Source organism: Jaculus jaculus, chromosome 17 (genome assembly GCF_020740685.1).
Source record: "Jaculus jaculus isolate mJacJac1 chromosome 17, mJacJac1.mat.Y.cur, whole genome shotgun sequence".
NCBI lineage: Eukaryota > Metazoa > Chordata > Mammalia > Rodentia > Dipodidae > Jaculus > Jaculus jaculus.
Genome location: NC_059118.1, coordinates 64,859,341 through 64,875,235, shown reverse-complemented (window position 1 = coordinate 64,875,235; position 15,895 = coordinate 64,859,341). Strand labels below are relative to the sequence as shown.

The 15,895-nt window shown below is 44.1% G+C and overlaps 1 protein-coding gene across 2 annotated transcripts in view; it reads left to right on the top strand.

The window, feature by feature from the left end:
- Fars2 (phenylalanyl-tRNA synthetase 2, mitochondrial) overlaps nucleotides 1–15,895 on the top strand; it is a 459,371-nt gene that overhangs the window by 252,295 nt on the left and 191,181 nt on the right. For both annotated transcript variants that reach the window (XM_045137011.1, XM_004666157.2), the window contains one exon: nucleotides 6,326–6,486. In XM_045137011.1, coding sequence (XP_044992946.1) covers nucleotides 6,326–6,486 — 161 coding nt within the window. The remainder of the gene's footprint in view (nucleotides 1–6,325; nucleotides 6,487–15,895) is intronic.

The following is a 15,895-nucleotide window of genomic DNA, read 5'->3' as shown; positions in this document are numbered from 1 at the left end:
ATGAGGACTTGACTCTTCTCCAAAGGGTTAACCAGATCACTGATCACAAACGTAGATAGAGCAGTAAACGGCCTTCCCTGTTTTCGGAAGAGAGGGGAGTCCATCTCACTGTGGCATCGTCTTGGAATGGGCACTGGTCGTCCCACCTGATTTCATTTGAGCATCATCTGTGTTCCTGTGTAGGCACACTAAACCGCAAAAAAGTTTACTGTGAAAAGCCATGTTTTCTTGGGAGTTGAGAGGTAATCAGTTACACGCAAGGTCCTACTGAAAATTTAACCCCTCTCTCTATATCATTTGCCTTCCGGCACTTCCTGGTAGAAGCCTAGTGGTCCTGGACAGAGCCCCTCTTCCTGGGGCTTTGGGTCACTAGCCACCCACAGCTGAAGGCCACTCCTGCTGTGCTGCACCTCCAGGACATGGCTGCTTGTGCATGCACCCAGATGCACATCCAGCCCTGTCTCAGACAGATGACTGGGCACCTGACCTGCTAGACTCATGTGGACAGAGAGTAGGGACAGTATCTTCACCCCACCCCAGTGCCTTCCGCAGTTATTCCCTGACTGGTAGCATGCACCTTCAGTCTTTTCGCAGTGCCCTTCACTGTCTGCCCTGGGCCCTATACTCAGCAGTCATTGTCCCCTTGGCTGGTTCCCTGACTGCAAGATTCCTAGATGGAATGCAGCATCAGCTAAGAGGCTGTGTGCAGAGCCTCTGGGCTCCTGACTCTGACCCACCTTCTTTCTCTGCAGCTTCCAAGGCAGGGCCTGGTAGGCCAGCTGCCTCAAAGGCATCTTGTCCTGTTTCCATTGCTGGTCTCCTCCTCTTCCTCTTTTTTTAAAAATTTATTTATTTATTTATTTATTTATTTATTTAACAGAGAAAGAGTGAGAAAACAGGCACACCAGGGCCTCCAGCCAGTGCAAATGAATTCCATATGCATAAGCCCCCTTGTGGATCTGGCTAACGTGGGTCCTGGGGAATTGAACCTGGGTCCTTTGGCTTTGCAGGCAAATGCCTTAACGGGCTAAGCCATCCTTCCAGTCCTTCTTTTCCTTTTTTAAGTCTCCCATCTATGGGCTCTCTCCCACCTTCCATTCCTCCCATGCCTAGGCCTTCCTTCTTAGAAAGATAATCAGCATCCACAATGAAAAGTTGGCTGTTCCGTAGTGGGAGTCTCACAGCAGGATGCCCAGCAGCTTCCACCCGAGGTGTTCTCTCCAGCTGAAGGTGTTCCTCCCATGACTCGTTTCCTGGAGTGTTTAATTCTAGAACAAGGGGAAAATGTTACCTTAAACCCCTGTCAGCCATGAACCCCTATTAACAGATTACCGCTGAGGTGTGCCAAAGACTTGAAGGTGATCCCAACCTTAGCTGACACTGTCTGTTAAGTATCTGTTTATGTATGGCTCACTCTCCTTCATAAAGAATTCCAAGTGCCTTGTACAGGCACATCCAGGAGAATGAATACATAGTTATAATCAACTGTCTGACCGGGGAAAGAAGAAACAAGGATTGGAAGAGTAAGGCATCACACAGAATTACACACTGGGCATTTTTTCAGTTGTAGAGGGACTTGCTGAGTTAGCTCTCTGCATCCCTGGGGACCAAAGCAGAAAGTGAATTATGGTGATCAGTAGTGTAATAACATGTTTAAACTTAAAAGCAGTGTGATTGTTCTGAAGGAAGACTCTTCTGTTTCCAAATCTTTAAATTGTTTTCTTAGGTCTGAAATCTGTTTGTTTCTAAAGCCTCCCGTGGAGGACTGTCGCAGAGTACCCGGCACCTTAATAGGAGTCCTGGTGGTGTCGCAGTGATGTACGAGCTTGTGGCACACTGCTGGGCGTGCTTCCAAAGAAGCAAGTTTCGATGGGACCCAACAAAGTGTTTCAAAGCTGAAAATCGGTACCGCTCAGCACAAGGGCACCATGTCTTTCCTTGAAACTTCCCACGGTGACTGCCTATGGCAGGCGGCCTTCTGACTGGGTGGGTTGAGAATGATGACATTGCTGCAGTCGCTGGCGAGACGCTGAACCCCGGGGCTCGCTGTTCCAGCCGCACTGCCATCCCTGTGATGGGTGCCCCCCGCGGTCACCTGGATTAGACCTGGGATCTCACAGGAGACAGATCTGTGGGCTGGCGTGTAAGGCCGTTTCTAGATGAGGCTGAGGGTGAGAGCCATACCTGAGCGTGCTCCGTGGGCTGGGGTCCCGGATTGGATGAGACGGAGAAAGTGAGTGAGCAACAACACTGTCGCTCTCTGCTTTCCGATGCCCAGTGTGACCAGCTGCTCATGCCTCCCCCAGCACAGCACGATGGACTACGTCCCCTTGAAGGGAAATAAACTTCCTTCCTATGTTGCTTGTTGTCAGGCATTTGTGCCCAGCAATGACAACAGGAACTAGTAGAATGCCTGAGCTTGGATGTGCCTGAGGGAGCAGGAGCTCCCCCCCCCCCCCAGCCAGAACGGCCTTAGCATGACCTCTCAGGTGGGGCCAGTCTCTGTGTCTAGCATAGGTTCTCAGCCTCCCTGCTGACAGCCAGGTGGGACTGAAGCCTTTTGACCGCGCACATCACTCAGTGTTGCGTCCCTCATGGTCCTGTCAGTGCCCACCTTGGTCACTGGGCTTCCTCAGAACCTCTGCCTTTTAGCTGGGTAGCATTCCAGTGAGCCTGCTGAGAAAAGTAGTTAGAAATTACATGTGCAGTAACTGTTTTGATCTTTGGGGTGGGTTGTTGACTACTGGCCAATCGGAATAATAACTTTGCTTTTAGACTAGTTGATGTTAAGGCATTCATTGTGACAACTGGATGGAAAAGCAGTTAACTGCTGTGGTCCTTCAAATGCAAGAACTTAAAATTGAATCATCAACATTTTCCCAGTGGCCCAACCACCCCTCTCAGTCTCCACCTTCCCTGTCCCATTCAGAAGCTGATCCACATAGATCCCCCTCCACTCTTGTGACATCTCAGTGGAAGCCATGTGGCCCCATTTCTGAGTCACTAACTGGATGCTCCCCCAGTTGCGGCGGCCAGGCTCTAGGCCTGCTGTGCGCTGCGGCTCCATGGTTCTTCTCGAACGGGCATGGTCAGTGCTTCTGATGCTTTGCACTATGTCCTTGCGAACTCGTACTTTTTAAAAATAGATTTTCTTTCTTTATTTATTTGAGGGGGACAGGGAGAGGGAGAGAGAGAGAATGGGCATACAAGGGCTTCTAGCAAACAAATTCCAGACTCGTGTGCCACCTTGTGCAACATCTGGCTTATGTCGGTACTGGGGAGTTGGACCTGGCTTCAGAGGCAAGTGCCTTAACTGCTAAGCTATTTCTCCAACCCCTCATAATTTTTTTCATGGGTCTTTTTTAATTTTTTTTTAACTTTTGTTTTGTTTTTATTTATTTGGGAGTGACAGACAGACAGAGAAGGAGGGGGAGAGAGAGAGAGAGAATGGGCATGCTGGGGCCTCCAGCCACTGCAGACGAACTCCAGATGCATGTGCTACCTTATGTCCTGGGGAATCGAGCCTTGAACGAGGGTCCTTAGGCTTCACAGGCAAGCGCTTAACCACTACGCCATCTCTCCAGCCCCCTCGAAAGTTTTTTAAAAAATATTGTTTCTGATATTTCTTCCAATAAATGTCATACTATTTTGATTTATGTTTCACATTATGTTTATCCCTTCCAGTTTCGCTATTGTGATGCTTCTTGTATCTTGCTATATTTCTGTCTGTTAGCATGGGATATATAGCAAGCAATAAATTGAGTTTCTATCTCCTCTGCTTTCCTACTCATTTGCCCCCCCCCACGCCAAGTTGTGAACATGGTGCCATCTTTTTTTTTTTTTTTTTTTTTTTTTAGAAATCTGGCCCTTATTCTTCCCTCCAGAGACCCCATTCAATCTCAGTGTCCTGAATGTCAGTGTGTGCTGTGGGAATGACGCCCAGGATCTAGTGCTTTGGAAGCACCATTCTTCTGATCACTGTGACATACTACTAGTGATGCACATGACATTGAGCTGGGCTGTGTTTCAGGAGCTTGCAAATCAGATGAGAGCCAGACTCAGCCATGCTCTGTGTACAGTGTGCTCCAGGGAGGAGCGATGGAGACAGGCTTGGTTCCCCTCAGGGTCTCGTGAGGAGTCCCAGCAGGATTGTCCCCGTCAGGCTCTGCCAGGTGAGGGACAGATGTAAGACAAAATGACTTACATGAAAAGGTGCTTAGAAGACAGAGGGCATTGGGAATTGGTGCTGGAGGCTCAAGCCTGCAATGACAATAGGACTGGAATGAAGTGATGACTCGAAGAGAAATTCTGAGGTGCAATTGAAAAGTCTACAGCTGAAAGAAAGGCAATTTGGGCTAAAACTTGCCTCAGAGCTTCTTGAATGACAAGGATGATGAACTTGTTCTCCAGAAGGGTTTAGAGATGGTGATGCAGAAATTTTGGGTTCTTTGGACACTAATGTGCCAGTAATTTGGGGTGTTTCTGGATCCTTGTCCTATGAATTTGGAGAATGAAATCCATGGACTGCAGGATAAGGTTCAGAAAGATTTCATTACAGTTTAGAGCTTTAGGAGGACAAAGAGAAGGGGGCTGAAGTCTAGTGCATAAGAGAAGGCAGCAAGGTGGAGCTCTTATGTGAAGCCCACCTCAAGACTCAGATCTGGTAGTAGTATTATGATTATTATTTGGTTTTTCGAGGTGGGGTCTCACTAGCCCAGGCTGACCTGGAATTCACTATGGAGTCTCAGGGTGGCCTTGAACTCATGGCGATCTTCTTACCTCTGCCTCCCAAGTGCTGGGATTAAAAGTGTGCACCACCACGCCCGGCAGATCAGGGTTTTTATGAGGAGTGGCCTCATGCGGAAGACAAGGCCACAGGTTACTATGGACAGAGAGCAGATGCTACAGCCTGGCCCGTGGTCTTAGGTAAGGTCCAGAGTCTCTGTCCTCTCGGGAGGGTGCAGGCTTTGTGTAGAGGTCCTTCTTGGAGGGTGCTGCTTCCAGGTTTCTGCAAGCTTTGTGCCACTTCCTGTGTTTAATCAAGGAAGACAAAACCATTATTTTGGGGGTTCTTTTACCCTGGCTGCCTGGCCGATTGCTGTCTCTTATCAGTGGGATTGGGCCTCCTAGTTTTAGGTTTATTCTGGGGTGAGCAGTATTGTGCATGACATTGTGTGGCCTGATCTTGGAGAGGTGAAGGGACAGTGTGCGTGGATGAGGTGGTGTCGCACAGTGGATCCGTCTTACTTCCAGGCTGTAACTCGTGGCCTTTCCTATCTAAAACCTTCCCTAGTTTACTTTTTCATTAGAGTCATCCTCGTACCCAGAAAGTTATGCCCTGTGGCGGCAGCTCAGTTAACTTTAGCACTGCTACGCGGAAATGTTTGTCGTAAAAAGCATGAACAAGATGACATAGCAAGGGTCAACTTATGGTGATTTCTTGTTGGGTAACACGTCACTTGTAAACATAACAGTTTTGAGAGTCATCATTTGTTATCACAAGTGATGGTCACAGATCCAGCCAGGACACGGTGGTGATGGTCTGCCTCTTGTTCCATTCCTGGACCCTCATCTGGGAAGACTTTCAGTTGGGGTAATTCCAAGCTGGGGCTAGAAATTTCTGTTTCTTTACCTCTTCCTTGCTGATATGTGAGGAAAAGCACTTTAGGTTCATTCACAGTGATACAGGGAAATCTCAGAGAAAGACTGGTGACCAACTAAAGTCACAAACGCTGGGAGTGGTGGCATGCACCTATAATCCCAGCTCTCTGGAGGCAGAGGTAGCCGGATCGCTGCGATTTCAAGGGCAGCGTGAGACTTCATAGTGGCTTCCAGGGCAGCCGGAGCTAGAGCAAGACCCGACCTCGACAAACCAAAAGGAGAAAACAGACAAAGTCACGGCAGCTAAAGAGCACTGACGGCGGAACATTATACTGCTTTTTGAGTGTTAGGAGCCCACTGTGGAATGTCTTAAGACTTGTGTCACATCTGGCAAGCCACATAGAGACATGGCTTGTCTTTCTTTCTCTTCAGTGACCTGCACCAAGTGGGCGAAATGTTTAAATAGGAACAGGAAAGATTATAGAAAAATCCTAATTCAGAGGCAGAGCCAGAACTTAAAAGAGCCTGAGTTTTACTCAGAAATGGACACTGCTCCAACAGGTGTGCTTCCCAGGAGCAGTGCGGGAAGTGGAGAGGAAGGGCCAGAGACCTTGGTAGCCTGCCTGTCTGCTGCTCAGCCTTCGCGGCGCTGCAGCCAGTCCCTGTCATGTGGCGTGCTCTTTCTGCTTCCTAACACTTGTTTCCCTTTGTTTTCTTGTTGTAGCTGGTGCGCAAGATCGAATCGGCTGGGCTTTTGGCCTGGGGTTGGAGAGACTGGCCATGATCCTCTACGACATCCCAGACATCCGCCTCTTCTGGAGTGAGGACGAGCGCTTCCTGAGACAGTTCCGTCTGCCAGACATTAACCAGAGGATCAGGTTTCAGGTAGGATCACTTAAGAGAATTAAGAAAATACAGTAAAAATGGTCCTGAGGAATTGGGAGGACCACCTATTTGAAAACTGTTGAATTTTACAATGAAATGTTAACCAATTCCAAAACCACTTTCACGCTTTTTAAGCATTTCTTACAAACATTACAAGCATTAACTTATTTACAGATACCAAAATTTGTAGTAATTTTCTTTAAAAAAAATTTTTATTGAAAATATTATTAGCAGGGGCTGGGGGGATGGTTCTGCCATTAAAGACACCTGTTGGCCAAGTCCTGTGGCCTAGGTTTAGTCCCCAAGTCGCCCACTAAAAACTAGGTAGGTGTTCCACCATTATTCACATGCACACATATGTTCACACATGCTCACCTATGTATGCACAACACATATGCAGAAGTAAATTAATTAAATTTAAGCTATCTATTATTTAGTATACAATAATTGGTTTTCATTTTGTCATTCTTCCAGTCTTTTTTTTTGTTTTCCTCCCATCTCTCCTCTTTGCGCTCCCATGTTACCAGAGTCCTTTTGCCCACTCCATCCTTGTGCAAACCTCGTCATCCCCTTTCGTGCTCTCTCCTGAGGTTTCATGGCCTATGTGCATTCTCATATCCTCTACTTACGTACACAGAGATATGAAGAGTTAAAATCTCAATATGAGAAAGAACATATAACTTTTGTCTCCCTGGGTATGGATTAGCTCACTTTAGGATTATCCTTTCCATTTTCTTCCTGACTTCATATTCCTTTACAGCTGAGTAAAATTCCATTGTGTATACGTCACACATCTTCATTATATATTCATCTGTGGATGGACATCTAGGTTGGTTCTATCTCCTAGATATAATGAATAGAGTAGCAGTGAACATGGATGTGCAAGTGTCTCTGGTAAGATACGGAGTCCTTTGGGTACATGCCCAGGAGTGCCACAGCTGAGATGCTTCCACGTTGATTTCAGTAGGTGTTGAACCAGCTTACTTGCCTGTCAGCAGTGAAGAAGGAACCCCTTCTTCACATTCTCACCCAAAGTTCTTGTTCCTTGATTTCTTGAGGATGGTCATTTTGAGTAGGGAGAGAGATGGGCTCTTGGGATTGGCAGTTTTGTGTTTTGGACGTTTATACATCCAGGATGTCAGTCAGCTGTCTGACATGTAGCTGGCAAAGATTTTCTCCCATTCTGTAGGTTTCCATTCACTCTGCTGAGGGTTTCCTTTTTTTTTTTTTTTTTTTTTTTTTTTTTGAGGTAGGGTTTCAGTCTAGCCCAAGATGGCCTGGCACTCATTCCTCATTCTGTAGTACAGGCTGGTCTCAAACACATGGTGATCAGCCTACCTCTGTCTCCTGAGTGCTGGGATTAGAGTGTACCACCATGCCCGGCTGCTTATGGCTTCTTTTGCTGTGCAAAACCTTTTAATTTCAGGTGCTTCTACTGGTTGATTCTTGGTCCACTTTTCTGTGCTATTGGAATTCTGTTCAGAAAGTTCTTGAGTATGCCTGCAACTTGAAGTGCATTTCCTGTGCTTTGTTTTTGCAGTTTCAGCATATCTGGTTTTCAGCTAAACTCTTGGATCCAGTTGAATTGATTTTTGTGCAGGGTGAGAGATGAAGATCTAAGTTCATTCTTCTGAAGGTGAATATTCAGTTTTTCCAGCACTATCTGTTGAGTAGGCTTTCTTTTTTTCCACTGTATTTTTTTTTAATTGACAACTTCCATGATTGTAAACAATATCCCATGGTAAATTCCCTCCCTCCCCCCACTTTACCCTTTGAAACTCCACTCTCCTTCACATACCCTCCCCCTCTCAATCAGTCTCTCTTTTATTTTGATGTCATCATCTTTTCCTCCTATTATGATGGTCTTGTGTAGGTAGTGTCAGGCACTGTGAGGTCATGGATCCAGTCCATTTTGTGTCTGGAGGAGGACGCTGTAAGCAGTCCTACCCTTCCTTTGGCTCTTACATTCTTGCTGCCACCTCTTCTACAATGGACCCTGAGCCTTGGAAAGTGTGATTGAGATATTTCAGTGCTGAGCACTCCTGTCCCTTCTTCTCAGCCCCACATTTGCTGAAGCTGGTGTCCGTAGCTGTGTGAGCTTATTTCCGGGTCCTCTATTCTATTTCCTTGGCCTCGAGTCTGGTTTTCTTTCCAGGCCATGCTGTCTGCCACTGTCACTGTGCCTGCAGTATGATAAAGGTCAGGGCTGTGGCTCCCCCAGCATTCGTCTTTCTGCTTAAGATGGCCTTGGCTGTGTCTGCTCCCTCATGTTTCCGTATGAACTTTTGAATTGTGTTTTCTAATTCTGAGAAGAATGTCATTGGAATTTTGATTGGCATTACATTGAATCCATATATTACTTTTGCTAATATAGCCATTTTCACAGTATTAATTATGCCAATGCAGCAGTGTGGAAGGTCTCTCCACCATCTGAGATCTTGTTTTGCTTCTTTTTTTCAGTGCCTTAAAGCTTTCTTTGTGCAGATCTTTTGCATCCTTGGTGAGATTTATTCCTAGATACTTTATTTCCTTGGGGACTGTTGTGAATGGGATATTAGTCCTAATTTATTTCTCAGCAAGTTCTTTGTTGGAATATGCGAAAGCTGCTGGTTTTCAGATGTTGAATTGGTGTCATGCAACTTTGCTGCAAGTGTTTATTAAATCCCAGAGATTTATGGTAGAGGCTGGAGGGGCTTCAGCATAGAATCACGTCATCTGTAAATAAGGATATTTCCCTAATTTTATCTCCTTCGTGCATCTCTTGTTTTACTGCTCTAGCCGAGCCTTCAGGTTGGATCCTGAATCTGACTGGAGACAGGGAGTTTCAAGAAAATGTCTTCAGCATTCCCTTTAGTGTTTCAATAGCTGGCTTTGGGTTTGTCACATATAGCTTTTGTTAGTATGAAGTATATTCTGTCCCCAGGTTTGCTAGCACTTTAATCTTGAGGACATGTTGAACTGAACTTTGTCAAGTGTTTTGTCTGCATTTACTGAGATCATCATGTGATTTCTGTTAATTGAGAAGAGAAATTAAACTTCTGGAATGCTAAACAAAAAGGAAACAAAGATATCACAAAACATGGGACACAAACAAAAATAAAATATAAAGTGAAAGTACTCAAAGATAGAAACCGGTTAACCCACAAACAAACTAGTAACAAGCCAAGAATGAAGGCAAAATTTAACCCAACAAAGCAATGGTGTTCACTCTTCAGTAGTAAGGGTGGAGCCCGGAGCCCACCTGGGGTGAAGGTCAGTCGTAAGCTGCCTGGCAGGCAAGATAAATCACTCGTGGACCTGTCAAATCCAGATTCTTGTCCACTGTTCCTGTGTGGGGCCTGAGTGCGTGTGGGCTTGCTGAGGCCGGCGGCAGTGCTGGCAAGAGCGGCTCCCTTGTTAGAGCCCCTCCCTCAGCCACCTCATCTCAGCCAATCAGGAATGAGATGCCCTTCCTAATCAGATGAACTCTCTTTGTAAGGTAGGCGCAATGTTTCATAATTGACATCTTTTGCTCTTCGTCTTTAAACTCTTTTTTTTTCTTGCCCTGAATTTTAAAGGATTGCAATACTTGTATACTATAAAGTTTTGATGAACTGCCTAAAATTCCCTCCTGTGTCCTGCCATTGTTGTATCTCTAGGTGAGGAAGCTGTGTAAGTAAAATCATACAATTTAAATGCACATGTATAAACATCATACTTAATTCATAGTTTTCTCATGTGCCTTAGTTTTTAAAACGAAGGAAGGTGTTACTGTTTAAATCAGAAAAAAAAAAAATTGAAGTAGAGATAATGAATCCAAGAGTCGAAAGAGCAAAGAACTTGGCATTTAGGCATCCCCACGATAGCAACTGAACATTTTTTCGTACCAACTGAGCCATGTCTGAAGTCATCTCACCACCCAGAGCAACTGCGTTGGAGGTTCTGTGCCCTGAGCACATCAGGCATCAGCAGGAAAGGGTGCTGTCAGGACCAGCTGGGTCTCCTTGTGGCAGGGTTAGCTCCGTTCCGTTACGCTCAGATGCCTTTGGGCCTTCACAGTTCATCACGTGACTTGTCTGTAATTGATCGACTGTGTAATGCTTGGCACTTCTTGTGTGCTGTATGCAAACCGTTGAATTCACCAACACTCGGTCTATTGATGGAGCTTGGTCCAGACAGCTGCTAGTTTTGACTTTTGCCTGAACCAAGGTGCTGTTCGATGCAGGAGTCAGCAAGACGGAATGCGTGGTTCCCAACTTCGGGTTGTTTGTAATGTGCAGGAGGAGACAGGTTTATTGAGACTTAACAATCATACGGCGCTGCAGTAGAGCTTTAGACTCTCACTAACACTGACCAGTGGATGTAGAGGTCAAATTTTTCTTCTTCCTTTCTCTAATCCTTTTTTGCTAGTTAATTCTCTAAATCCTTCCATGTCTCCCCAGAATTGTCTTGGGGCTCCAGACTGATTACTTGCTAATCTCCCTGTCTTGGAAGCGCTCCTAGATCTGGTTTTGTGGTCATTATCATAAGTGGTTTCTGATAGAGACTTACTTCAGGATTTTAGCCCTCTTCCTGTTCCCATGTACCTCCAGCCATGTGACTCCCATGAGCTTCCATGTCTTGCAAGGGCATTAATGGATCTCAGACTTTTCTTTAACTGCTTCCAGGTGTATTGTACCCACCATATAAAATTTGAATATAATTTTTTTTCCTGGAAAAGAGATGCTCATTCCAGAAGAAGCTAATGGAAAGGGGCACAGAAAGACAGCAAGATGGCCATGCAGACTTGTGTATTAGGCATTATCAACTGACTAATGAGGAGACATGCCAGGGTTAGAAAGCAGTACGTTTCTGTTCAGAATCTTTGGAGCACGCTCAGGGAGATCATTTACAACAGAGCCTGTCTGTCACTGTTTCTCCTGATCTTCACCAGCATCCTTAGTGCCTTTGCTGGTTTCCCTACCACGATGGGACAGATCATTCTGAGGACCATATCCTGAGTCCACTGATTATTCCTTCATGCCCCTAGCTGCTTTCTCTGGCTTGTTTTGCCAAAACTGGTATTCTACAACCTGAAGCTTATAACACTGCATAGTACCATTGGCCCATAGTCTTACTGTGTCCTGTGGGTTGAAGCTCCATGTATGTATTGAACGCTGGCATTACAGGCCCGTGGATTTTTTAAGACTACTCAATTTTATTTATTTATTTATTTATTTATTTATTTATTTATTTATTTATTTATTTATGAGAGAGAGAGAAAGGAAGAAAGAAAGAAAGAAAGAAAGAGAGAGAGAGAGAGAGAGAGAGAGAGAGAGAGAAAGAGGCAGAAAGAGAAAGCGGAAATGGGTGTGCAAGGGACTCTGGCCATTGCAAACAAGCTCCAGACAATGAGCCACCTTGTGCATCTGGCTTTATATAGTACTGGGGAATCCAACCTGGTTCGTTTGGCTTTGGTGAAAAGTGTCTTAACTACTAATCCATCTCTTCAGCCCCAGGCCTGTGGATTTTGACTGCTTCTTAACGTTGTGTAAATTAGCAGATCTTGTTATGTTATATATATTAAGAAAAATGTCCCCTTCTATTTTTGTGGTGCTTTTTGAGACAGCCTCTAGGAATACAAGCTGACCTCCTTTTTCCTCCACTCGCCAATTGCTAGGATTATAGGCTGTGTCATTATGTATGTGAGGGATGAGATCACAATTTTGTTTCCTTGTTTATTAAGGAACTTTAACACACACACACATGCACGCACGCACACACCCTGAGTATCGTCTTTCTTGTAGGGCAGATGACAATGATGAGTGCTTTGTGACATTTATATGTGCGTGTGTGGCATACTTAGTAATGTTTTCTTGGCTTTTAACTGAATGAACAAAAACTTCTTGTTGGATAGATATCATGATAAACCTTAAATTTTCCAACACCTGTAACCACAGTTGGCAATATGCTTTAGGACTCCTTTGTCCAGCTAGCAGAAGTATTGATTTCTCAATGGAATAAGAAGGATACAGAGTCATCCAAAGTGGACACCAGCCACTGGTGGCTCCTGAGGCATTTCAGAAGCACCATCAGAGTAAGGAGGAACTGGCATAGACATAAAGAACACGTCATTGAGTGGTGATGGGCAGGTCAGGGTTTCCTCCTGGGTGTGATGAGGGGAAGCAGTGTTCCAGAATTGTGTAGAGCAGTGACCATGAAACAAGTAACCTTTGCGCACACGCGTCTCCTCAAGACTGAGAAATGGTGGCAGGAGCACCAGGAATTGCCTTGTGGACCAAGATCCAGAGGCAGGAAGTGAGCATTCTTATTTCATTTGTAAGCGTGAGGAAGTTTTCCAGAGGTTGTCAGCCAGTTTTCCTCACATCTTGCCTTCCGGGAAGCTGGTGTGGTCCGGGTAGGCAGCCTGTTCCTGGCAGGTTCGCTGAGCTCGTTCTGGCAAGCCTGTCACCCAGTGCAAAGCACCACGCTGTGTAGTCAGGCCCCTCCACAAAGATGGGGCTTTCTGCTGAACCCTGTTTTAATAGATTGCCATTCATGAGTTAGAATAATAGGGACCTCTAGAAGAATGATTCCCCACTAAAATCCTTTTCTTTTGCGGGTGCTAGAATCTCCCTTCAGTTTAATTCTCTGACCACCAGTCAAACAGAAAAGGCCTCATTTGTCTAGAACTGGCTGTGCCTATGTTCGTAGAACAACTGGATGAAATTCATGAACTATATGTGGCCATGGAAACTTTGTGTGTGTAAACTAAGGTTGGGAATCAGGGTCATCATGGATCCTTTAGCAAAATTAACTATATTGCCCCACAGGAAAGAGGGCTGACACATTCACTCCAAGGTCACTCAGCTAAGGAACGTCATGAGTCCTCAAAGTAATGAAAGAACTAACAAATGTTGATCAGTCAATTCCAGTGGAAAAGTCCAGTGTTCATATTAATGAGCAAGGACAACGAAAATTAAAGTGACTTCGGTCCCTAAGAGTGGCTGTTCAGAGGAGAGAGAATGTCCGTGTGCCTTGACTTTACTCTCTGTCCAAAGCCTCAGTTTAGAGCTACACTGGCTCCTGGACTCAGATCTATTTTTATCTAATTTTATATTTTTCCTTATTTCTTTTTAAAATGATGGGATATCCTGAGCAAGTGTTTCTGGATTTGATTTGCTAACAGTGCCGGCCTGTAAGCCTGCCATCCTATCTACCGCCATTAAAGCCTTTGAATTTGCGCCATACATCTTTTGAAGAAGAAAACCACTAGAATGCAGTTGAACCCCCTTTTGAGTCTCAGAGGACATTTTGGTTCCTGCTCTCCTCCCCCCAAATCACCCCTCACTTCAACTCAGTGTTTGCCATTCTGCTTATTGAATTTGTGTATGTCTAAAAACAATTTGTAGAATTGCTTCAAAATTTTAATCATATGGCAAATGTAGTTACAAGCAAGAATTCCAGAGAGTCTGTTTTGTGGGGGGAGGGGTTGATAAGCAAATATGAAAATTTACGTGGAAACGCAGATAGCCAATAGTGGCCAAATAACCATCTGTTAGACTTGAGAGACTAGAAGTGATGCAGGCCCTGGAGTACTGTGAGCGGCCCAGCACACCCCTCCTGCGTCAGCTGCTGCTCACTGCGCCGCCTGCCCAGCCGTGGCGGGAGAAAGTCCCTGTGTGAACAGAGTAGGGATAATTGGGTGTCTGCATGCTAAAAATGTGACTTGACCCTGTATTCCTCATTATTCAAAACTGAATTCCAGTGGGCTTGTGGATCTAAATGCAAAAGGGAATTTGTTAGCTTACTGCCTTTGAAAAACTCATTTTACCATGAGTGATGCTTTGATTCTTATTGGACTAAATTGAATTGAGGAGATTGAACTAAATGAACTATGGTAATGTAAAATTAAAACCTAATTATATGTCTGATCTTGAAAGTTTTGAAATGTGTATTTATTTAAAGTGGGCTCTGAAGTTTTTTGTAAAGCATTTTATTAAATTAAGAATGTTTCCTTCTATTTCTAGCTTGCTAAGAATTTTTATTATTAATGTATATTAAATTTATTAAACCTTTTCATATATTTTGAGGTATTCTTAAGAGATGTTTTTACTTTATTCTGTCAATGTAGCTATATTTAGTGATTATTTTAAAATATTAAACCAATTATATATTCTTGAAATATATATACTGTAGTTATATTATCTTCTTATGTAGTTGTGAATTTGGTTTGCTAGTATCTGTTGAGAAGTTATAACTCCTTGATAACTTTCCGTCTCTCAGGTCATGGCATTAGGATTCTGCTCTTCTCATGAAACTAGTTTAAGAGCATTTCCCTTCTGTAGTCATCAGAAGTCTTTTTGAAGATTAATGTGTCTCTTTGTAAGTTTGATCATATTTACTAGTGAAATCATCTGGGGCTCTAGTTTTCTCTATGGGAATTACAAATTAAATTTGTTACTTTTTAGATTATTCAAATTCTAAGTTTTAGTTTGGATTAAATTATATTTTCTTGGAATGTGTACATTTCATCTAAAATTTCAACTGTATTTCCATAAAGTTGTCTATATGTTATTTATTATTCTGATATTTTAAAATGTTTTTTAAGTAGCTAATACCGAGCAAACTTAGTAACATCCTTTTTACATTCCAGTCCTTCTCTTAGAATCATTTCCTTTATCCTCCTTCTCTTCTTCCTGGCTACAGACTGAAGCCTGCATTGTTCACATGCTGAGCTCGCTCCACCTACCTACTGTTGCCCTTTTCTGCGCTCACGTAGCAGGGTGTGGAATTCCGCAGGCTGGTTCTTCAGCGCTGGGAAGATAGACCATTAGGCCCTTTTTCTGGCAAAGTCTCATCGCAGTCAAACTGGTTCTTTGTAGATAATACTTTTGTCTTGTTTCACACTTAGGACTTTATCTTTGCCTATCATGTTCACCAGTTTGAACGTGATGCATCTGGATGTGGATTTGTCTTTATGGCACCTAATATCTGTAGAGTGCTGTAGTCTGGGGAATTATGCTAGACAAATCTTTAGTTCTTGAATAGGACTTCTCCTTGATTTTGTCCATTATTTTTCTTTCTGTTTCTCCCATTGTTGTCTGTAGCTTCCTTTCTGGGATTGGTTCATATGGTTGTTGTTGATTTTCATTTTATGCATTTTTCATACGACAGTATTTCTGTTTTCCAAGATCTAGTTTGAGATGATTTGAACCCACCACATGTCCTACCCACCTCCATTTTTGCCCCTGAACTCTCAGGCCATGTGTCTTGCCTCTCAGCCTGTCCTTCCTTCATGTGCTCCTTTTTAGAGCTAGACCTTTACTAACACTAAGGTGCCCACCTCATCACTCAGTAGTCACCCAGTGAACAGGTTTGGCTCACACCTCACCAACAGCTTTGAGAATTTCTTTTTTCCCCAGACACACAACTTCCTATAAAGAGGAGA